The 24,518-nt window shown below is 36.8% G+C and overlaps 1 protein-coding gene across 2 annotated transcripts in view; it reads right to left on the bottom strand.

The window, feature by feature from the left end:
* Positions 1-9,244: 9,244 nt before the first annotated feature.
* The window catches only part of PUS7L (pseudouridine synthase 7 like), a 146,256-nt gene continuing 130,982 nt past the window's right edge, over positions 9,245-24,518 (bottom strand). For both annotated transcript variants that reach the window (XM_063620156.1, XM_063620157.1), the window contains exon 11: positions 9,245-10,493. In XM_063620156.1, coding sequence (XP_063476226.1) covers positions 10,458-10,493 — 36 coding nt within the window. In that variant the 3' untranslated portion in view covers positions 9,245-10,457. The remainder of the gene's footprint in view (positions 10,494-24,518) is intronic.

Here is a 24,518-nt window from a genome sequence, read left to right on the forward strand (position 1 = left end):
CAATGTCTAAGACCTTAGACCACTGTTGAGTAGAAGTACTAAATCAGGCAGTATTGGTTTGCTCCCAGGCAAATGGGGAAACAATTCAGTTTTTCATCATTAAATATGATAGCTGCTTGCTGGTACCTTTTATTTCTTTCAGAAAATTCTCTACCATTTCTAGTTTGCTGATACTCTCACAAATATAAGCTGAGTTTTGTTAAAAGCTTCTTCTGCATTTATTGAAAGTATGTGGGGTTTTTTATCATTATACGAATATGGCAAACTTTACTGATTGTTTTTTGAATGTTAATCAACCTTGCATTCAGGGGATAAGTTCCATTTTATTATAACGTCTCATCCTTTTTAAATGTTTTTAAAATTAATTTACAAACATTTTGTTAAGGATTTTTGCATTTTGATTCATGAAGGATATTGGCCTATACATTTCTCTAGGATAATGGCTTATAAATTTCTCCTGTGTGTGTGTAACATTTGTGTCAGTTTGTCATATTAAGGTAATGCTGGCCATTAGTCAGTGATCCCCCCTCCTTTATTTTCTTAAAATGTGTGTGTAATATTGGTCTTGTTTCCTCCTTTATTTTATTTTATTTTTTTAATTTTATTTTTAATTTTATTTTATTTTATTTTTTTGAGACGGAGTCTCACTCTGTCGCCCAGGTTGGAGTGCAGTGGCGCGATCTCGGCTCACTGCAAGCTCTGCCTCTCAGGTTCAAGCCATTCTCCTGCCTCAGCCTTCCCAGTAGCTGGGACTACTACAGGCGCCCGCCACCGCGCCCGGCTGATTTTTTGTATTTTTAGTAGAGACGGGGTTTCACCGTGGTCTCGATCTCCTGACCTCGTGATCCGCCGCCCGCCTCAGCCTACCAAAGTGCTGGGATTACAGGCGTGAGCCACCGCACCCGGCCTCCTCCTTTATTTTTAATAAAATTTTCTGGTGATAATCTATGGGTTTCAAATTTTCTTTTTAGGAAGATTTTAAATAAAATAAATAAATTTCTTTCATTGTCATGGTAGTTAAAATTCTTGTTTCTTTTACAGCAAATTTTGGTATTTTTGAATAAATGTCTATTTTATCTGAGTTTTCAAATTTGTTAGGTATACATTTGATTATAGTATTCTCTTATTATCCTTTGGCTGTCTATGTGATCTGTGATAACAATCCCTTTTTCATTTGTGATTCTTTTCCCCTTGATTAGTCTAACTAGACATTTGTCAATTTTATCGATCTTTTCATATAATCTGCATTTGTGTTCCTTCTTGTCTCTATTATTGGCCTGTTTTCTATTTATTTGATTTCTGCTCTTCATTATTTCCTTTTTGCTGTTTAATTTGGGCTTACTTTGCTCTTCGTATTCTAGATTTTTAAGCTGGAAACTTAGGTCATTAATTCTAGATCTTTCTTCTTGTCTAATATACGTATTAGAAGTTAAAATTTTCTCCCAAAGTACTTCTTTAGCTATGTTTTACTTTGACATAATATTTTCATTGTCATTTTGTTCAGAATATTTTTTACATTTGTCTTGTGATTTTGTCTTTGACTAGTAAATAATTCATAATTGACTAATTTTTAGTTATTTGAAGATTTTCTAAATACTTTTTTTTTTTTTGAGATGGAGTTTTGCTCTTGTTGCCCAGGCTGGAGTGCAATGGTGCAATCTTGGTTCACCACAACCTCTGCCTCCCGGGTTCAAGGGATTCTCCTGTCTCAGCCTCCCGAATAGCTGGGATTACAGGCATGAGCCACCACACCCAGTTAATTTTGTATTTTTAGTAGAGACAGGGTCTCTCCATGTTGGTCATGCTGGTCTCGAACTCCTGATCTTGGGTGATCCACCCACCTCAGCCTCCCAAAGTGCTGGGATTACAGGTGTGAGCCACTGCACCCGGCCCTAAATACTTTTTATTAGTTTCTAAATTAATTATGTTTTGGCAAAAGAATATACTTTGTATAATTATTGATCCCTTTAAATTACTGAGGCTTGTTTTATTCTCTAATTTATACTCTATTTTGGTAAATCCACTATACACACTTGAAAATAATGTGAAGTCTGCAATTATTAGATGTGGTATTTTTTTGTTTGCTTGTTTGAGACGGAGTCTCGCTCTTTCACCCAGGCTGGAATGCAGTGGCGCGATCTCGGCTCACTGCAGGCTCCGCCCCCCGGGGTTCACGCCATTCTCCTGCCTCAGCCTCCCGCGTAGCTGGGACCACAGGCGCCCTCCACCTCGCCCGGCTAATTTTTTGTATTTTTAGTACAGACGGGGTTTCACCGTGTTAGCCAGGATGGTCTCGATCTCCTGACCTCGTGATCCACCCGCCTCGGCCTCCCAAAGTGCTGGGATTACAGGCGTGAGCCACCGCGCCCGGCCTAGATGTGGTATTTTATAAATGTCAATTAGATCAAGGCAATTGGTAATATTATTGAGATTTTCTATGTCTTTACTATTTTTTATTTTGTCTCCTTGCTCTGTCAATTGCTGAAATACTTGTTTTTAAATCTCCTACTATATTTGTGTAGGAGTATACTACTACTTGCCTTTTAATTCTGCCCATTTTGCTTCATGTATTTATGGATTTGTTATTAGGTGAATACATACTTATAATTATGTATCTTCCTGATGAATTATCTGTTTTCAAGCAAGATCATTTTATCATTATTATTATGACGTACAAATTTATGGGGTACACGTGAAATTTTGTTACATATATATAATGCACAGAGATCGAGTCACTATGATCACAGGATATTTACAGTATCCATCACTTGAGTACAATACATTTTTGTAAACTCAATCACCCTGTTCTGCTATCAAACATTGGATTTATTCATTTTAACTGTATGTTTGTATCCTTCTCTTTATCCTCCTCATTTCCCCCATACTCAGTTTTTCCCGTCTCTGTTATCTATATTTTCACTCTCTACCTCAATGTGATCAAGTTTTTTAGCTTCCACACATATGTGAGAACATGTAATATTTGTCTTCTTGTGCCTGGCTTATTTTTCACTTAAGATAATGACCTCCAGTTTCATTAGGTTGCTGCAAATGACATGATTTATTTCCTTTTCATGTCCTAATAGTATTCCATTGTATATATACACCACATTTTCTTTATCCATTCGTCTGTTGATGGGCACCTACCTAGATTCTATATCTTTGCTATTGAGAATAGTGCTGCAATAAACATGTGAGTGCAGATACCCCTTTAATATATTGATAACTTTTCCTTTAGGTAGATACCCAGCAAAGGGATTGTTGAATTGCATGAGAAATTTTTTGAGAAATCTTCATGTTTTACATAGTGACTATACTGGTTTACATTCCCACCAGCAGTGGATAAGGGTTTTCTTTTCACCACGTCCTCACCAGTATCTGTAATAATCATTCTCCCTGGGATAAGATGACATCTCATTGTGATTTTGATTTGCATTTCTCTGATGATTAGTGATGCTGAGTAATTTTTCATGTACTTGTTGGCAATTTATGTGTCTTCTTTTGAGAAAGGTCTAGTCATTTACTTTGTCCACTTTATAAAGGAATTATTTGTTTTTTCTTGGTAAGTTCCTTGTATATTCTGAATATTAATCCCATGTCTAATGAATAATTTGTAGATATTTTCTCTCATTCTGCAAATTGACTCTTGACTCTCTTGATTTTTTTTTCTGTGCAGAAGCTTTTTAGTTTAATTAAGTCTCATTTGTCCATTTTTGGTTTTGTTGCATTTGCTTTTGGAGTCTTAGTCATGAATTCACTGTCTAGGCCAATGTCCACAACATTTTTTCCTAGGTTTTCCTCTAGTATTTTCTTAGCTTCAGGTCTTACATTTAAGTCTTCAATCCATTTTAAGTTGATTTTGTATATGGTGAGTGATAGAGTCCAATCTCATTCTTACGTATGTGGCTATCCATGTCTCCCAGCATCATTTATTGAAGACAATGTTCAATAAATAGTGGCAGTTAATGGGGTGCAGTTAATAGTGGAGGCTGTGCTGTGTTTTGCTGGTGATTAGGATGCCAGCTTGGCCAGTCTTTGGGCCCTAGTGGTGGCAGCAATGGACTGAGCATGCCTTTTGGGCAACCCAGGGCAGCTTACAGTACTATTGGTTCTAGAAGGGCTGATTATTCCAGTATTGGGATCCTGTGTGGGTGTGTGCTGGCTGTGGTGCTATTGGAAAGTTGAATCAGCCCAACCTCAGAGTCTGGGAGGAGTGCTCAGGTGTTAGCAGTAGCAGGCTTGGCTGGAAAGTTTCCACAGTTCTGGATGGCATGCTCAAGTACTGGGTAGAGGGGCCCAGTCTGGAAGACTTGTCCTCAGGCCCCGTGGTGGTGCATTCAGATGTTGGCTGTAATAAGCAAGGGACTGTGGTCCCCAGGCCATGGCAGAATGCTCTGGTGTGGGCAGCAGTGTCTATGCTGCATACCTGCCACGGGGGAAGGTGCGTCCCCTCTCAGCTGGAGCAGTATAAGCAGGTAGCTGTGGGGAGAGCAGTTTACTCATGCATTTGTCACATAGCAGCCTACAGCAGCAGCAGTGGGATTTGTACTAGGTGTATGTACATGTGCCCAGCCTTCCTTCTTCCTCTTTGGCCCAGCAGTGGCAATGGCAGTGGCAGTCCAGGCACCATTGCAGAATGTAAACCTTTGAAGGCTAGGCTCTCCCAGGGAAGGGAGGACCCCCCTTGGCTAGAGCAAAAGGCAGGCAGCTAAGGGGAGTGGAATTTGCTTGCACCTTGGTCCCACAGCAGCCCATAACAGCACAGTGGGATTTGTCCTTGGAGTGCATGGGAGCACCCAGCCTCCCTTCTCCCTCTTTAGCCTGGTGGCAAAAGCTGTGGCATTGTTCCCAGGGCAAGACACAATTCTCTGGGGATTTGGCTCTGAGGATGGTGCCAAGCTGCAGCTGCTCAGGGCTTGGATACCTGTGAGACTTTACATGAGTTCCCTCTTTCTAGCAACGTGTCTGTGCAATCTCTAGGCCGTTCTCTAGGTTAGTTTCAGCATTTGTAGGGGTTGAGACATTCTCCCATAGCTAACATTTTAAACGACCATGGTGGAAGTATGGAGACCTGGGGGTCTCTCTCTTACGCTTTCCCTGCACCCAGAAGCTTCTTCTGGATCCCAGCCAATTCCAACCAAGCAAGGACTCACTCTCCCCTTACCTGCTTTTGGTGCTTCTCATCACTTCTCTGCTGAATCCCAGTGCTATCTTGTAGATGATCTACTTGAAATGTGAATATCCACTTGCCATTTTTTTCCTTTCTGTGGAGGAGGTTCATACTAGCTGTATTTAGTCAGAAATTTTGAAACAGCATCCAGGTTTTGTCTTTTTAAGATAGGAAATGCTTGAATATACTTGCAGAGCAATGTAAAGGAATTTAAAAGGGGAAGAAGTGAAGTTTTGAGATAGAGATTGAGAGAGAGGATCATTGGAGAAGCAGGGAGGAGAAAGAATCTAGAAGCCAGGTGGAAGGATCAGCCATAGAAAGGAGGAAAGAACTGTGAATTGGCATTTCAATCATTATAAAATATTTATCTCTGGCAGTACCATTTGTCTTAAAGTCTATTTTATCTGATACTAAAGTTTTCTCTTCAGCTTTTGTATGTATACTGTTTGTATGGTAGATCTTTTCCATCCATGTGTATATCTTTTTCTGTCTATATATTTGAGCTGCCTATATATTTGAGGTTTATTTCAAAGTATAGTTGAGTTTTGCTTTTTTATATGCTCTATCAATCTCTATCTTTAATTGGTGTATTTAGAATATGACCATTTAATATAATTATTGATATGGTTTGATTTAGGTCTACCATTTTATTATTTCTTTTTTATATGTTCCCACTGACTTCATTCCTTTGTTCTCCTTTTCCTGCATTCCTTGGGATTTTTGAATATTTTTAATGTTCCATTTTAACTTATTTATTGACATTCTGTCTATATAATTTGTTTGATATAATATAATCTACAGTTGCTCAAAAACACAGCAGTGTTGTCGTTTTTGCTTTAAAGAGTTATACATACCTTAAACAATTTAAGAGTAAAAAAAAATCTATTCTATTTAGTCAGATATATTTACCACTTCTGTTGTTCTTTCTTCATGCCTGATGACATACATTTCCCTATGATATTATGCCTCTTCTCCCTGAATAAATTATTTTAAAATTTCTTGTAGACTATACTAACAACAAATTATCTTATTTTACCTTTATTTGATTATATTTCTATTTTGTCAGTTTTAAAATTTATAACTATTTCTTTAATTTGTAATTTTGTAACACAAACATTATTTCTAAATATTGTAGTTTCAATTCATTTTAAACTAACTTAAATAAATAAGATCATACATTTTAAATTTTGGGCACCTTTCACTCAATATTATGTTGCTTATATTTTTCCAGTTGTTAATTTTATCATCTAGCATTCCATCAATGAATGTATAGCATTTATTAATTCATTCTACTATTGACAGATATTAGAGTTCTTTCCAGTTTGAGGCTATTATGAATAATTCTGCTTTGAACGTTTTTGTACATATTTATTGGTGCTCATATATATGTATTTCTGTTGGGTATATGCTTATGAGTGGAATTTCTGGATCATAAGGTATGCATATTTTGAACACTAGTATATAATATCTAATTATTACCTAAAGTGTTTGTACTAATTTACATTCCTGCCAGCAATGTAGAAGAATTTGGATTACTTCATATTCTCAAAAACACTTGGATCGTTAAGAATATGTAGCAACCCAAATTCTCCTTAACATAATCTCAATAACACTTGATATTGTCATCCTAGATTCAGCTTATTCCATTGGTTAGGAAGTGCTACCTGCTTTGTTTTCATTAATAAAATTTAGTTTTTAGAGCAGTTTTAGGTTCATATTAAAATTGAGTGGAAACAACAAACAGTTCTTACATACTTCCTGTCCCCACACACGCACAACTCCCCCTCCACTACCAACATATAGCATTGAATGCATATATTAGAAAAGAAGTTTCTTCTTCTGTATTTAATGCTATAAATTTCTCTCTCAGCACTGCATCCCACAAATTTTGATAATTTGTATTTTCATTTTCATTTAATTCAAAATATTTTGAAACTCCTCTACAGATTTATTCTTTGGCCCACGTGTTCCATTCTTATCCAGTTGATTGATGGTGCTATTGAGTTCAATCATGTTTTTACTGATTTTCTTCCTGCTTAGATCTGTCCATTTCTATTAGAGGAGTGTAAAAGTCTACAAATATGATGGTAGTTGTATCAATTTCTCCTTACAGTTCTATCAGTTTTGCCTCATGTATTTTGATGCTCTGTTGTTGGGCACATAGCCATTAAGGATTGTTATGTTTCCTCAGAGTATTAACCCCTTTGTCATTATCTAATGCCTCTCTTTTTTTTTGATAATTTTTCTGCTCTAAATTAACATAGCTACTCCCACTTTATTTTTATTAGTAATAGTATGGTAAATATTTCTCCATCCTTTTATTTTTAATGTGCACATATCTTCATATTTGAAGGGAGTTTCTCATAAACAACATATAGTTGGACCTTGCTTTTTTTATCTGCTCTGGCAATCCATGTCTTTTATTGGCATCTTTGTTCCTGTTTTTTCTTCTGTACTTGTTCTTTCTTTTATGGTCTTAATTGAGCATTTTATATGATTCCATTTTCTCTCCTTTCTTAATATATCAATTATACTTATTTTTAAACTTTCTTTTGTGGTTTCCTTACAGTTTGCAATAAATATTTACAACTAATTGAAGTCCACTTTCAAATAACATTATACCACTTCACAGGTAGTACAAGTATCTTATATAGCAAAATATTCCTAATTTCTCTCTCCCATTCCTTGTATAATTGTTGTCATTCATTTTACTTATGCGTAAACATTCATGTGTTCACATATATATGTAGTATGTGTGTGTGTGTGTGCACGCACCTATGTAATTTGCAACAAAGTCCTTGAATTTTTGTTTGTCTGAGAAAGCCCTTATTTGTCCTTCAACTTAAAGGATAGTTTCACAGGGTACATAATTTTAGATTGGTGGTTTTTTTCTCTAAACATTTTAAATATTCTACTATAATATCTTCTTGCTTGCATAGTTTCTGAGGGGAAGTTAGGTGTAATTCTTAGCTTTGCTCTGCTAAAGATCAAGTGTTTCTCCTCTGGATTTTTGCAGTATTTTTTATTTACCTTTGATTTTTCTGTAATTTGAATATTACATGCCCAGGTGTAGTTATTGCTGGAGGCTGGGGTGTGGGTGCTTATACCGCTTGATATTTTCTGAGCTTCCTAGACCTATGGTTTTGTGTCTGGCATTAATTTGGGAAAATTCTCAGTCATTATTATTTTAAATATTGCCTCTGTTCTTTTTTCTCTTTCTTGTCTTTCTAGTGTATTCATTATGCATATATTAAACCTTTTTTGTTGCCCCACAGTTTTTGGATATTTTAGGGTTTTTTCTGGCTCTTTTCTCTCTGCTTTTCAGTTTGGGAAGTTTCTATTATCATATTCTCAAGCTCAGCAATTCTTTCCTCAGCCATGTTCAACCTACTAATCAGTTGATCAAAGGGATGTTTTTATTTCTGCTACTGTGTTTTATCTCTAGCATTCCTTTTTGATTCTTTCTTAGAATTTCCGTCTCTCTGTTGCCCAGGCTAAAGTGCAGTGGTGTGAAATCTCAGCTCACTGCAACCTCTGCCTCCCAGTTTCAAGCAATTCTTGTGCCTCAGCTTCCTGAATAGCTGGGATTACAGGCACATGCCACCACACCTGGCTCATTTTTGTATTTTAGTAGAGATGGAGTTTTGCCATGTTAGCCAGGCTGGTTTTGAACAGGCCACAAATGATCCACCCACCTCAGCCTCTCAAAGTGCTGAGATTACAGGTGTGAGCCACCATGCGCATTCTCTGCTTATGTTATTTATCTATTATTGCATATTGTCATTAAAGTTCTTAGCATATTAATTACAGATTTTAAAACTTTTTGGTTAGATAATTTCAACATTCCTGCTATATCTAACTCTGATCTGATGCTTCTTCCATCTCTTTAAACTGCGATGGGGGGGGTTGGCTTTTAGTGTGCATTGTAACCTTTTGTTGAAAGGTGGACATGATATATACTAGGTGAAAGGAACTCTGGTAAATAGACCTTTAGTATATGTTGGTAACATGTGTTGGGAGGGGAAGTGTATTCATCTGTTCTCGCACTGCTAATAAAGACATACCCAAGACTGGGTAATTTTTAAAGGAAAGAGGTTTAATGGGCTCACAGTTCCAGTTCCACATGGCTGAGGAAGCCTCACAATCATGGCAGAAGGCAAAGGAAAGACAAAGTCACGTCTTACATGGTGGCAGGCAAGGGAGCTTGCGCAGGGGAACTCCCATTTATAAAACCATCATATCTTGAGAGATCCTTCACTACCATGGGAACAGTATGGGGGAAACTGTCCTCATGATTCAATTATCTCCACCTGGCCCAGCCCTTGACATGTGGGGGTTATTATAATTCAAGGTGAGATTTGGGTCGGGACACAGCCAAACCATATCAGGAAGCATTCTATAGTCCTATGTTAAGGTGTCAGTCTTTTGGTAAGGCTGTGCCCCTGGACTGTGAACTTCATCAGTACTTCACAGTTTTTACTCTGCTAGATTGGATATGATGGCTAAAGGAAGCCTGACTTGGGTATTTCCCTTCTCCCATGTGTAAAGCTAAAGGGAGTTGAAGTTGAGTATTTCCTTTCCCTATGTGGAAGGCTACAGCTGGCTGGAGCTGGGTATTTCCCTTCCCAAAGGGAGGTTTAGGCTCTGAAAAAAAACTCAGCAGAGTAGGCTGTGGTAAAATCGTTTCTCCTGAGGACAAGTTTTGCTAAAAACAGAATGCTCAAGTGTATTTTGAAATGGTTTTTTTTCCCCTCCTCCTATTAGATGTATGAGAGGATTTTTCTCCAATATTGGCTGTAAGGACGAGGCAGAGTTCCTGAAGGTAAAATTCACAAAATCATGGAGGCCTCCTTATGACTGGGTCCTCTGGAGTTCTTAACTCAGACTTGTTCCCACTGAGCCTCCAGTAATTCATGAAATGCAATTCAAGTTTTCATACCCTGGCACTGGTTCCCTCAGAGATTTCTGCTCATGGATTTCTACTCCAGTAAATTGAGATGATAGGTATTTACCTGTCTGTCTCTCCAATTTGGGAAGCGGCAATTTTCTGTGGCCTCACTTCCCCAGTAGATCTAAGAAATGGTTGTTGATTTTTCCGTTTGTTTAGCTTTTACTTGTCAGAATGAAGCTGGAATAGAGACCAGAAATTTCCTATTTTACCAGTATCTTTAAAGGATATTATCACTGGCTGTAAAAGTCTAGGTTGGCTGTTCTTCTCTTTCAGCACTTTAAAGATGTTATCGCACTGTCTTCTGGTCTCCCAGGTTTTAAATGAGCAACATGCCATCGTTCAAGTCATTGCTCCTTTGTATGTATGAAATGTAACCTTTAAAGAAAAAAAAAAGGTACTTATAAGATTAAAAGAAAATCTTTGTTTTCCTGCATTTTTAGTATTATTTGTTTAAATTTGATTTTTTAAAATTTATCTGGTTTGTGGATCTGCTGAGCTTCTTAAATATGTACATTTTTATCTTTCACAAATTTGGAAAACTCCAAGCCATTATTTTTCAACTATGTTTTTTTACTATCCCATTCTCTTTCTCCTCTCCTTCTAGAACTCCTATTGCATGTACATTAGACCTTTTTATACTGTCACACATTTTTTTCTCTCTCTGTTCTTCAGATTTGATCAAATTACCTGTCTTCAAGTTACTTTGTCATCTACGTTCTGCCATTGAGCACATTCAGTGAATTTTTTATTTTTAGGGAAACTACTTTTTAAATTCTAACCTTTCCATTTAGTTAATTTTAAAGTTTCTTTTCTGTGATGGCAAATTATCTTAATTCATTTCAAGTATGTTCTTCTTTCTTCATAAAACCTACTTGTAATAACTGCAGTAAAATCTTTGATTATTCCAACATCTGGGTTATCTAGGAAATCTGTTTATTTTTTTCTCTCGATAACGGTCCACATTTTCCTGGTTTTATGCTGCATAATTTTGAATTGTATCCTGGACATTGCAAATGTCATGTTGTGTAGACTCTAGGTTCTGTTATAATACTCTGGAGAATGTTGATTTTTATTTAGCAGGCAATCAACATGGCTAGGTTCAGATCACAAATTCTGTCTCACTTTCTATGTGTGGTGGTTAAAAATCTCAGTTCAGTTCCAAAAACACTTAGTCCACTTGTTTGAGCTTGTCTCTTGCATTCATAAATAATAAGTGAGCCTGAAACATCTGCAGGTTTTACACAGAATCAGGGGATTCTCTTTTCTGGTTCTCTCTTCTCTGAGATCCTCTCCTCTCTCCAGCCCCCGGAATCTTCTTTGTTGGTTTCTCTGGTTGTAAGACGAGCTTCCTATTGAAGTTTTAACCTATTATGCATCCACTGCTGATGTGCTGCTCTGTGACTGGGGCTCTCTCTTGGAGCAAAGCGTAAGAGAAAAAAAATGGAAAATATACCTTGTATATTTACTTTTTATTCTTTGCTCCTACTTTTGTTTATTTCTTTACAGTCCTCAGGTAGTTTCTTTTTGTTTTTGTCAAGATCCTTGTGTTGTAATTAGTTGGAAATCTGGGTTCTAGTGGGATCTTGCCATTATGCTGGACACAGAAAATTCTTTCTTAATGTTTAAGTCACTGTTTCTCAAACTATGGATCATGTTCATTTGTGGATCATGAAATTAGTTCTGTGAATTGTTGATTCACATTTTTAGAATTCAGTACATTCGAGACTAGTCTGGATTATATCTTATTGCATCATGTGTAAGAAATGTAAATTATTTTATAAAATATAAAATACTTGTTTACTTGTTTAACAACTATTTGTTGAATACCTACTCTGTAAAGACTGTTAGGTTGTGGAAAATATAGCAGTGAAAATAATATACGAACATGCACACTTTTTAAAAAAATGAGTTGGAAGATAAAAAATGTACAACATATAGTGTGTTGGAAAAATAAGAGAAAAAAAGTACTCCAAACTTGTCTAATCTCAGGAGGAGGGATTCTGTGGGGAATATTGGGATGCAATAGTAAAGAAAAGTGTTACCTCCCAAAATTCTTCACTCTACTGACATCCACATGGTGATAATTATACTATACAAAAATAAACAGAAATCTAAGTTTTCTAGGCAGTGATTAGCAGCAATGTAAATGGTGGGCCAAATTAGAACAAGAGCAAACAGAAAAATAGCTACAGTGAGGGTTGTCTCCAGAGTTTCCATAAACGAACCTCTTTTTTTTTTAAACAAGCCTCTTTTCCCCCAAAATGTGCTGAAGGCTGATGGTTTTACACTGTTTGTGAAAATGAAGATGGAGAAGGTTTTTGTCACAGCATAGAATGGAAAGTTAGAATCACTATTGTTAAAAATTCTACTACGCCACAGTCAAGAATTCTCTACTGAGCACATTTATTTTTAGGATGCAGGCTCCTGAAATAGTGTCTGGCCTATCTTTTCCCGCTCTCCCTTCTCTTTTCTGCTTCTCCCCATCCTCACATCCCTGTTTATTTATACAAGGCAGTGTCAGTTTTCCTTTCTTCAACTTCTTGCCCCAGAGTTAATGGTACATCAACATGAGAACCCTTTCTATAGCCACCAATCATTTTATTCTCCCTAAGCAACAAAGCCTATTTGTTCCTTTATATTTGGGGACAGGTAAAATTTGTGGTCTTGGTCTGCTATTGGGAGCCCTCCTATAACTCCTGCATTTGGGAAAGGAGTAGAGCTAGGTCCTATGTCCTCATATCCTGGTAGCCCCAGTAGTGAAGGTAGCAGCTATGAGGGCATGTTTTTCTCTCTTCAAATGCCTCTGACAACTTATTCAATAGCTAATATCTAAACAGATCAAAGAATTATACACAGACATACACGAAAATATATATAGTGACACATACTTTTTTCCTATGCTATATTTTGTTACTGACATGCTTGTTTTTAAGAGAAATGCTACTCAGTTCTGATATGACATTAATATTGAGATGGGAGCTACAGCACAGCTTCCCATTCCATGCCTCTGGTTGAGATCAACAACTAAACAACTCTCTGCAACACTCTACCCCCACCTTTAAAATCTTTCCCAATGCAGCCCTAAGATAGCCACAATCAGTATTGGTACAGGACAGGAATTCTGCGTGTCCTCTCTACTTTTGGTTAATAGATAAAACTTTCCCATAAAGCTGTGTTTTTGCCAATTTTTACAAATAAATTTGCATTCCCAGATGATAATAGCTGAGTAATAAAGCAATAGAACATCAAGGCACTCTTTCTTCTACAGCAATGTCCATTCTAACTCTTTGAAGGTTTTCTAAGCACCATCTTAAACTACAGAGAAAATTAACTGAACATATGTAACTAAAGAAAAGGTACATTTGGGCAAAAACAAATATTATTTTTAAAGAGCAAATATTTCTTTCTAGTTTGCTTATTTTTAAAATGCAGATCTGGAAGCAATTTAGTAAATCTACTGCATGTAAATTATTAACTTTGGATAGAAATGATTTGTTTTCTTTGAAAGAGGTAGATAAACTCAAGGGCAAGGAGGTCGGGTTCAAATTTTAATCCCAAAGTTAAGTGAGGCAGAAACAGACCCTGTATATGATGCCTACTATAAATATGTGCGAGGCTGTTTAAATTGCTGACCGCAGTACAACATTGCTATTTTGCAGTAACATTATTTATGGTTTTCACTACACAGAGATTTTTCTTAGTACGATCATTTAAATTCAATCTGCCCATTATATAAAAATTAAATTAGAATTTGTACAACACAAGCACCAGGCCTGATAAATGCAGTTTCATATTCAATCAAAGTTTGTTGAAATACGAGTGTTAGTGAAAGCTCTTAAATAAAATAATATCACTTATGGGGTAAAGTGGATGGATTGAAGCAGAAATTAAAATTCTGATTAAAAGAGAAATGGTGGTGTTCTGGAATGTCTACACTACTCACACTTCTTGAAGGGATCTTCTGCTGGTCACAACTTCTGCTGAGTGAATAATGGACCCTATGTTTCTACCCCTCTAGGCTATAGATGGCTAAAGGGGGTCATTTTGAACCATGAGTAAGATAAGTAATCAAAGGAAATTTTTAAGAGAGACAGAGAGAATGAGAGAAAGAACAGAAGCGTAGAGAAAAGCAGAGATGACTGAGGAGTATCTAAAATAGAAAGAGTATTTGTATCTCTCTGTACATCAGGGAATCTGAGGTCATTGAATTTTTCCTGGGGACATTCCTCAAGGATAAAGTTTCAAAAATTATGCCTGTGCAAAAGCAGACCTCTGCTTGCCAGTGGACCAGGTTCAAGGCATTTGTTATCATTGGGGACTAGAATGGGCACATCAGAGTAGGTGTGAAATGCTACAAGAAGATAGACAAGGTAGCTGGTCAGAAGGAGGGACATATGTCAAAAGTTACTCTTTTCTCCTGTTCTTGATTCTAATCACCTGTGTCCCCTAACACATTGCTTCATCAGATATGCAGATATGCATCTCCCCACTCAATATTTTCATTCAGCCTAAATATCTCCCGTCTTAACTCCCTCAACAATTCATCATCTTGCAACTAAAAAAATAAGACCTTATTTTTTTTCTTTCCCTTCTCAGTTAAGCATTTTGAAAGCCTACAGGTGTATCTATATTTTCACACCTCATTTGTCCCTCTGCCTACTGCAATGTGGCTCCTACCCTCATTCCATCATGTCCCTTTCACCCTACCCTTGATCATCAAATTGCCAAGTACTGTATCTTTAAAAACCTAAACAGAATATTCTCCACTTACCCTACCAAGTCTACTCTCTACTCTTTTCAGCTCTGCTTTTTTTTTTTTTTTTTTTTTTTTGAGACTGAGTCTCGCTCTGTCACCCAGGCTGGAGTGCAGTGGTGCAATCTCGGCTCACTGCAAACTCCGCCTCTGGGTTCACGCCATTCTCCTGCCTCAGCCTCCCGAGTAGCTGGGACTACAGTTGCCCACCACCAAGCCCGGCTAATTTTTTTTTTTTTTTTTTTTGTATTTTTAGTAGAGACTGGGTTTCACCGTGTTAGCCAGGATGGTCTTGATCTCCCGACCTCGTGATCTGCCCGCCTCAGCCTCCCAAAGTGCTAAGATTACAGGCGTGAGCCACCGCACCCGGCCCTCCACTCTGCTTCTTGATCAGAGAAGCCGACCTATATGAACTACATCAATAACTTTTTCCTCTGACATCCAGTTGGGTTTTGTCAATGGGAGGCACCATAAGCGGCCAGAGTATGGAAGGTATTCACCCAGCTCCCTTCCTGCCATCCCATGGTTTGGCTGCAACTATATTTTTCTATTCATGACCACAACCACCTACGTCATGAGGTTCTTGGCTCTCTTCTACAGCTCTCTCTCTCTCTCTCTCTCATTCTCTCCTTAATTGCCCCATTTGAGGGGGCCAGCTATTTCCTGGCAGAACCCTTTCTGATTCCAGTCCTTATCTTGTCTTACAATAAATTTGATACTGTTAAACATCTCCTTCTTGCTATTCTTCAATTTCTCAGATTCTGATTGACCATTCTCATTACTTTATCAGTTCTTTCTCTGTCACTTTTTTTTACATTGGTGTTTCCCAGAGCCTGGGTCATATTTTCTTCGTGTTTTCATTAAGGTATCTCGATCTAGTCCCCTAGCTTTAATGTTCACCAAAAGCATAATTCTTGGGATCTAATAGGTACTCAACAAATGTTTGCTATACAAGTGAGTGAATATGTATGCTGATGACTACCAAAGCTTAGTCTCTACCACATGTCTTCCCTGATCTGCCTGTATGTATTTCTTACTTTCCACTAAACAGCGCTACTTGGATGCCTCACAAGCATCTCAAACTCAATGTGTTCCAAACTGGATGAATTATCTTTATCCCCAAATCTTGATTCTTGTATTCCTGTATTATTTAATACCAACTCTATCCACCCAGTACACACTTCAGAAATCTAGGAGTCATACTAAACAACCACCTAATTCCACACATTGCTCACTAAATCTCGTCAAGTCTATCATGCGCATTTCTCTGTTTTCCATACCTTGCTCTCCATTTGCTACTCTTGTCATTAAGGCCCTGTTGGTCTCTCATCTGACTAGTGCAATGTCTTCTTACCTGGGCTCTGTGGCTCTTGCTTTATTCCTTCTTAAGGTACTCTTTTTTTTTTTTTTTTTGAGACGGAGTCTCGCTCTGTCGCCCAGGCTGGAGTGCAGTGGCGCAATCTCGGCTCACTGCAAGCTCCGCCTCCCGGATTAAAATAGTCTTCAGGGTGATCTTTATAAATCACTTCTCTACTTAAAATAATTTAGTGGATCTCATTTGCATGACGTTCTTGATAGGCCCCCTACCTAACTTTCAAGCTTTTCATCTTTTACTTGCAACATGTACTTCATACTAAAAATATGACATTACTGAGAATAAACCTTACTATTTCCTCTGTTAGAATTTGCTTTCCAACTTAATTTTTCAAGCTTCTTTACATCATCTAAGACTTAACCTAAAAGTGATCTCCTCACTGATGCCTTTTCTTATTTTTTAAATTTCCCGCCATTCCATTCTTAGATCGTACTTTGTAAATATTTAAATTATACTTCTAAATGAATTGCGTTGTAATTAGTTACCTACTTATCTGCCTCGTCCAAGAGCCTGTAAAACCTTTGAGGATATATGTATCTTATCTTTACTTAGTTTGGTACATTTAATGCCTAGCACCACGTCTGGTGTATAGTGGAATTCAATAAATAATTATTAGATGAGTTTATCTTTTAATTCTTGTTATTGTTATTCAGGATCACCATAGGCATTGTGTTATGAGTTAAATTGTGTACTCCTACCCCAAATTTATAGACTGAAGTTTGATTCCCCAGCAACTCAAATGTGAAATTATTTGAAAATTGAGTCTTTACAAGAATAATCAAGTTAAAATGGGGTCATTGGGGTATGACCTAATCCAATATACTGGTGTCCTCATAAAAAGAGGAAATTTGGGCACAGAGAGGCATGCATAGAGGGAAGATGATGTGAAGAAATATAGAAATAAGACAGTCATCTACAAGCCACAGAGAGAAGTTTGGAATAAATCCTTCCCTCACAGCCCTCATAAGGAACCAAACCTGCCAACATCTCGATTTTAGACTTCTAGTCTCTAGAACTGTAAGACAACACATTTCTGTGGTTTAAGCCACACAGAAATACTTTGTGATACTTTGTATGGCAGCCCTAGCAAAAAAATACACATTGCAATTTAGCAGTAATTTTTTACATTAAAATAAATTTGTTATTTTTATTAAATCTTTACTTAAATGACTCATTTGGACTCTGGGCAACTTGCAATAGGCCTAGTGTTGGTAATATTTTACCATTAAATTTCTTTCTCCTTATATATTTCCAGTTTAGTGGGTCAAAATACAGCCACCAATGTACTCTTGTCATACTCAGTTAATACTTTCAGTGGATCTTGAAAATATCTCATTAAATTAAAAATCACAATTATGCCACTTGGGGTTTATTTTGCATTTTTTCTGGCTCTACTAATTTGTATTTTTTACCACATATTACTTTCCTCTTAAGTATTTCCTCTCCACTTAAGTTAGCCAATTAATGACCCCTATAAACTTTTTCTGTCTGAATTTTTAAAACTTATCTTTCATTCATTTCTCAGACACTGATTGAGAACCTATAGAGTTTGACAAATTGCCCTAAGTACTAAGGGTGATAAAGCATGGGGCCATCAAATAGTCTCTGATCACAAGAAGCATGTAATCTAGAATAAAGGATAAAATGAGTATAGGTCTTGAAATTATAACACACATGTCCAAAGATGTTTGTCACCAAATACCTGCATGTAATTTATCAGTGACCTCATAGCTAAAATAGGTGGAATAATACAAGCATCATGGGATATTTTGACAACTAAATGAAATAATGTATCACAGAGAGTAGCACTGAGGACTGGGGGGTGTAGGCTCTGTGTGTTTGTTTAGCCTTTCTTCTCTGCTCTATGATTCATGTTCTCACACCAGCCTTGCAATACTCATAATTCAAAACAATACCTCAGCAAAATATTACATGCCATGGACTTTTAAGTCTGCTTCAAAATCCTCAGATGACAGGGCTTATCCTGTACAGGTGGATACCATTTAAGCAGGTTTCAGAGAAAGGGCAAATCATATCTGCTTGAATTAGAACACACTGGGTTAAAAAAATTAATAATCTGTGCTCTCTAAATAGAACAACAAAGCCTGGATGACAGCATATCTGTTTATAGCATGATTTACTGAATATTTTAAGCCAACTGTTGAAAAGTGCTCAGAAAAAACTCCTTTCAAAATAGTACTGATCATTGACAATTGCACCCAGTTACTTAAGAGCTCTGATGCAGACATACAAGAAGATGTTGTTTTCATGCCTGCTAACACAACACCCATTCTGCAGCCCATGGATCAATGAGTCATTTTGACTTTCAAGTCTTACTATTTGAGAAACACATTTTAAAAGGCTATAGGTGCCATAGATAGTGATTCCTCTGAAGGATCTAGCAAAGTCAATTGAACTTGCTGGAAACAATTCACCATTCTAGACGTCATTTAAAATATTTGTGATTCGTAGGGAGAGGTCAAAATATCAATATCAGTAACAGGAATTTGAAAGAAGTTTATTCCAACCTTCATGAATGACTTTGAGGGATTCAAGACATCAGTGGAAAAAGCAACTGCATATGTGGTAGAAATAGTAAGAGAACTAGAATTAGAAGTGGAGCCTGAGGATGTAACCAAATTGCTGCAATCTCACAATAAAACTTTAACAGATGAAGAGTTGCTTCTTATACGTGAGCAAAGAAAGCGGTTTCTGGAGATGGAATCTACTCCTGGTGAAGATACTGCGAACACTATTTAAATAACAACAAAGGATTTAGAATATTACATAAAACTGATAAAGCAGTGGCAAGGTCTGGGAGGATTGACTCAAATTCTGAACGTTCTACTGTGGGTAAAATGCTATCAAACAGCATCGCATGCTACAGGGAAATCTTCTGTAGCAAACTTCATCATTGTCTTATTTTAAGAAATTGCCCCAGTCATGCCAGCCTTCAGCAACCACCACCTGATCAGCCAGCAGCCATCAACATCAAGGCAAAACCCTTCACCCACCAAAAGATTACAACCTGCTGAAGACTCCGAAGATTGTTAGCATTTTTTAGCAATAAAATATTTTTAACTAAGGTATATAAGTATTTTGACATAATGTTATTGCACACTTCATAGAATACAGTATAGTGTAAACATAACTATTATATGTACTGGGAAACTAAAAACTTTGTATGACTGGCTTTATTGCGATATTCACTTTATTGCGGTGGTCTGGAACCAAACTTACAATATCCCTGAAGTATGCCTGTATGTATCTTTACATACTTAAATAACTTTTCTGGGAGAGAGATTAGACTTCTACAGGTTCCCAGAAGGCTTAACAACAATTGATCTGTGGGAACATCATTTCTGTAGGCAGACTGTGGCTTAACATAATGCAATGTCAAGATATGACAAGTAGCACTGGATAAGAAATTGGCTGTCTGATGAGGTGCCTGGCTTTCTGAAAAGAGAGTTTTCTAACAAAACATGCCAAAATGTAAAGATTATATAATTAGATATAATCTTGCATTGAAAGATGTTTAGATTAGAAACTGCTAAAATCTTTCCAATCTCAAGTTCTAGGTTCAGGTTTAATAGTATTATATTTTTAGAAATATGTTTTACATTTAAGCCAAAATTAACAAATTAAGTCAAAGACTTCAGGGAGTAAAATACATATTTTATAAGTTCCATTTAATTTTAGTGATATGTTTAAGCAGAATGAAGCATAAATTAGTTTTTTTTTAAAGTTATCTGGTTTCTAAAAAGAATGTTTCGTATTTTTAAAAAAAATCATTTCTGATTCCTTAAAGAATCAAAAATATTAATGACTGAGGTTTGTTCAACGGATTTGGAGGAAATCTACTGATGATTCATTTAAATCAATTTGGAGAAGGTTGACTAATGTTTTCATAGCTTCTGTCTAGACTAGAAGCTTAAAAAGCATACCTGTGACTCTCCAAGCCTCTGATAAATCATGTCTGTTAAAACAAGAGTATGAAGAATAAAAAACTCATCACCCACAATACCCACAAGTATGAATCTGGAGCCTGGGGATGCTGAGAGTCGTCATTGTGTTAGGAGCCCAAGTGTTATTTACACATGGCTCAAATAGATCTTCCAAAGAGCTTTTTGCCTTTGTGTTAGTGCAGAATGTATATTCCAGGAGCAGGGTCAAGGAGGGGTAATTGTGGGAATGAAAAAAAGTATGAACCATCTGTTAGTGTCCGCTCCATAAAGTCTCACCACTCTTCTTCATAAATCATTTCCAGGGGCCCTGATTCTTTTTTTCCTTCCCTGCCACTCCACCAGTACTTGAGGTTCTGTCACTCTCCTAGTTTAACATTTGAAAAAGACTGATATTAAAGCAGTAATACTGACTTTATTCACTGTGCTTTAAGCTAAAATGCAATACAGCTCTTTTAAATTATCTCATTGGGCAGGTATAGCCATTTATTGGGAAACTCTCTGTTCCATGTTTGCCAAAATATAGAAATCAATAAAATAATCCTTCAAGTAATTAAAAATTTTGGTAGTCATTTTTAAATTTTGGCTTTTAGCAGTTAAAAGATTTTATCAAAGAAATTGTATTGGCTTTCCCAAGTTTATAACACAAAAGCTGAGCATCTCTGTTTAAAATAGCCCTGAAAAGCCTGACTCCTACCCACTTCACCTCCCCAGAGACCTGCCTTTAAATAACGCATTAGTTCCAGAGGCAACTCTGTGACTAATAGATGAGAAAGACACGTAAGTAATGCGATACAAAGCAGAAATCAAGAATATAGACAAAGGAAATATTAAGTTCTATTAGGGTATTTAGACAGACATCACAGAAGAATTGGCATTTGCATTGTACATTGAAAAATTAGCAGTGTTTTGACAAAAAATATAGAAAACAGGGGAAGAGTGTAAGTGGAGAAAAAGCTGGAACAAAATTCACAGAAGCTTGAAAGTAGAAGCGTATTTTCAGAACAAGTCAGAAAAAGTAGACCCTTGGTCTTTGTTTCCCAAAAAGTCATTATTTATCCTTCACTCTAGAGTGATTGGCTATGAATGATGTAGCACTGCACAGAGTAACAGAGTAGGTTCACAGGCTGTAGAGAAGGCATTATCTCTGCTCTAAATAAGCTTGCTGGCCAAACAGGAAGATGAGACAAGTATATTATATGTAGGCAACGTTAATATAAATGCACAAGACTTTCTTACTGAATTGTAAATCATTCAGCAGTAAAGTTATATCCCTAATTTGCTTTGATCATTTCTTTTTTTTTTTTAATGTTCCTATTGTAATAGTCACTGAAATTTTCCCAAATTAATAGATCAAAGAGAATAAAAGATATTATCAGATCACAAACCATTCTGGAGCTTTTTGCCTATACTAGAAAATAAAGGAGTTGGATAAGAAGGCCATGAATGTCCTTGCAAGTTACAACATGTTTTGATTGTATTTGCATAAATGTAGTCAGCACATAAGCTCTCTCTCTCTTTTCCTCTCCTTTCTTCCCTCCTCCTCGTTCTCTCTCTCTTTTTCTCTCTCATACATATATAATAAAAATATTTACATTTTTAACAACAAAAAATTACTTAATCCTCAGGTTAGACTGACATTTTCATACACATGCATTTTGTCTCTAAGTGAATATTCTTAGAGTATATTTGCATGTATAATCTAATAAATATAAAAATATATGGCATGAACATGTGTGTATCATTGTACATATATGCTGAGGTTTTGAAGAGTTGATAATATAAAATGGTTAATGCCAAATGTGGGTTGGTACCACTCTTCAACTTGGAAAGTGTATCAGAGAGTGCTCAGAGAGAGAGAGTTCCAATATGTTACTTATTTTGGTAGCATTCCTAAGGCTCATCAGAACTCTCCTTGCCTCCAGGCTCTAAGGTCAAAGCAGCAGTTAGGTCAAGTCTAGGGACTTCATGCTAATGGACACTGATCACTCCTTAACACTTCCTCAGTCCTCACAGAAGAATGAGATCAATTCTTACCTCCCTAGAAGAAGTTCATCTGTGGTGATCCTAAACCCAGAGTCCTTGAAGGCTCTGTGGGACTTTCAAGACTGATTTCAGGGAAGCTGAGGACTTTTTTTTTTCCTTTTTCCTTTTTTTTTTTTTTTAATTATACTTTAAGTTCTGGGATACATGTGCAGAACGTGCAGGTTTGTTACATAGGTATACATGTGTCATGGTGGTTTGCTGCACCCATCAACCCATCATCTACATTAGGTATTTCTCCTAATGCGATCCCTCCCCTAGCCCCCCAGCCACTGACAGGCCCTGGTGTGTGATGTTCCCCACCCTGTGTCCATACGTTCTCATTGTTGAACTCCCACTTATAAGTGAGAACATGCAGTGTTCTGTTTTCTGTTCCTGTGTTAGTTTTCTGAGAATGATGGTTTCCAGCTTCATCCATGTTCCTACAAAGGACATGAACTCATTCTTTTTTATGGTGTACATGTGCCACATTTTCTTTATCCAGTCTATCATTGATGGACATTTGGGTTGGTTCCAAGTCTTTGCTGTTGTGAATAGTGCTGCAATAAACATACGTGTGCATGTGTCTTCATAATAGCGTGATTTATAATCCTTTGGGTATATACCCAGTAATGAGATTGCTGGGTCAAATCGTATTTCTGATTCTAGATCCTTGAGGAATCGCCACACTGTCTTCCACATGGTTGAACTAATTTACACTCCCACCAACAGTGTAAAAGCATTCCTATTTCTCCACATCCTCTCCAGCATCTGTTTCCTGACTTTTTAATGATCATCATTCTAACTGGCATGAGATGGTATCTCATTGTCGTTTTGATTTGCATTTCTCTAATGACCAGTGATGATAAGCTTTTTTTCGTATGTTTGTTGGCCACATAAATGTCTTCTTTTAAGAAGTGTCTGTTCATATCCTTGGCCCACTTTTTGATGGGGTTGTTTGTTTTTTTCTTGTAAATTTGTTTATGTTCCTTGTAGATTCTGGATATTAGCCCTTTGTCAGATGGGTAGATTGCAAAAATTTTCTCCCATTGTTTAGGTTTCCCATTCACTCTGATGGTAGTTTATTTTGCTGTGCAGAAGCTCTTGAGTTTAATTAGATCTCATTTGTCAATTTTGGCTTTTGTTGCCATTGCTTTTGGTGTTTTAGTCATGAAGTATTTGCCCATGCCTATATCCCGAATGGTATTGCCTAGGTTTTCTTCTAGGGTTTGTATGGTTGTAAGTCCTACAATTAAGTATTTAGTCCATCTTGAGTTAATTTTTGTATAAGGTGTAAGGAAGGGGTCCAGTTTCAGTTTTCTGCCTGTGGCTAGCCAGTTTTCCCAACACCATTTATTAAATAGGGAATCCTTTCCCTATTGCTTGTTTTTGCCAGGTTTGTCAAACATCAGATGGTTGTAGATGTGTGATGTTATTTCTGAGGCCTCTGTTCTGTTCCATTGGTCTGTATATCTGTTTTGGTACCAGTACCATACTGTTTTGTTTACTGTAGCCTTGTAGTGTAGTTTGAAGTCACGTTGCATGATGCCATCAGAAGCTGAGGACTTTTAGGACTAGTATTCACCCAGGCTTCAGATAGACCCTAGAAAACAACTTCCACTTAGAACTCCATCAGTCCTAATACTCACTCTCCTAGTAGACTAGACTCCCTGGACTCAGCAGAAATTTTTGTTACATATTGAACCTTAATGCTGAATGCTTAAAAGGAAGGTAAGAGCTGAACTATGCAGAAGTATGTGGAAATGCTGATCTAGCCCATGAATCAGACTATAGAAATTCCTGAAAGACTGGCAAAGCACAGGGAATAATCAGCTTAATCCATACAAAGAGGATCTCAAATAATTTTGTATTGCACATAAGGATGTTTATCTTCTCTCAAACGTTAATTCATTAAAACTATTTGGATAATAAGAATAATAAATAAATAATTTTTCTAAATTAATAGCAGTTGACTATTACACAATGAATCCTTACAAAAAGACACAGGTCAATCTGTTTACAGAAAATTTCATAAACTTCAGAAAAGCCTTATTCTAACATCTACACTTCAGAAAAGAAGAAATCATATGGAAATCTTCAACTCAGTAAATGTCAGTAGTCAAAATACTTGTAGACATCTTAAATGTTCTGATTTTCTGAGGGTTTTAACAAACTGTGCCTTGTGTTCTGACATCCAGCACATTGGTAATAATATATATTCCTGGAGAAATATTTAATTGCACTAGAGCAAAACAAAGAGAGTCTTTCTAATGAAAAGAACCACAAAA

This window comes from Symphalangus syndactylus, chromosome 17, assembly GCF_028878055.3.
Source record: "Symphalangus syndactylus isolate Jambi chromosome 17, NHGRI_mSymSyn1-v2.1_pri, whole genome shotgun sequence".
In the NCBI taxonomy this organism is placed as follows: Eukaryota; Metazoa; Chordata; class Mammalia; order Primates; family Hylobatidae; genus Symphalangus; species Symphalangus syndactylus.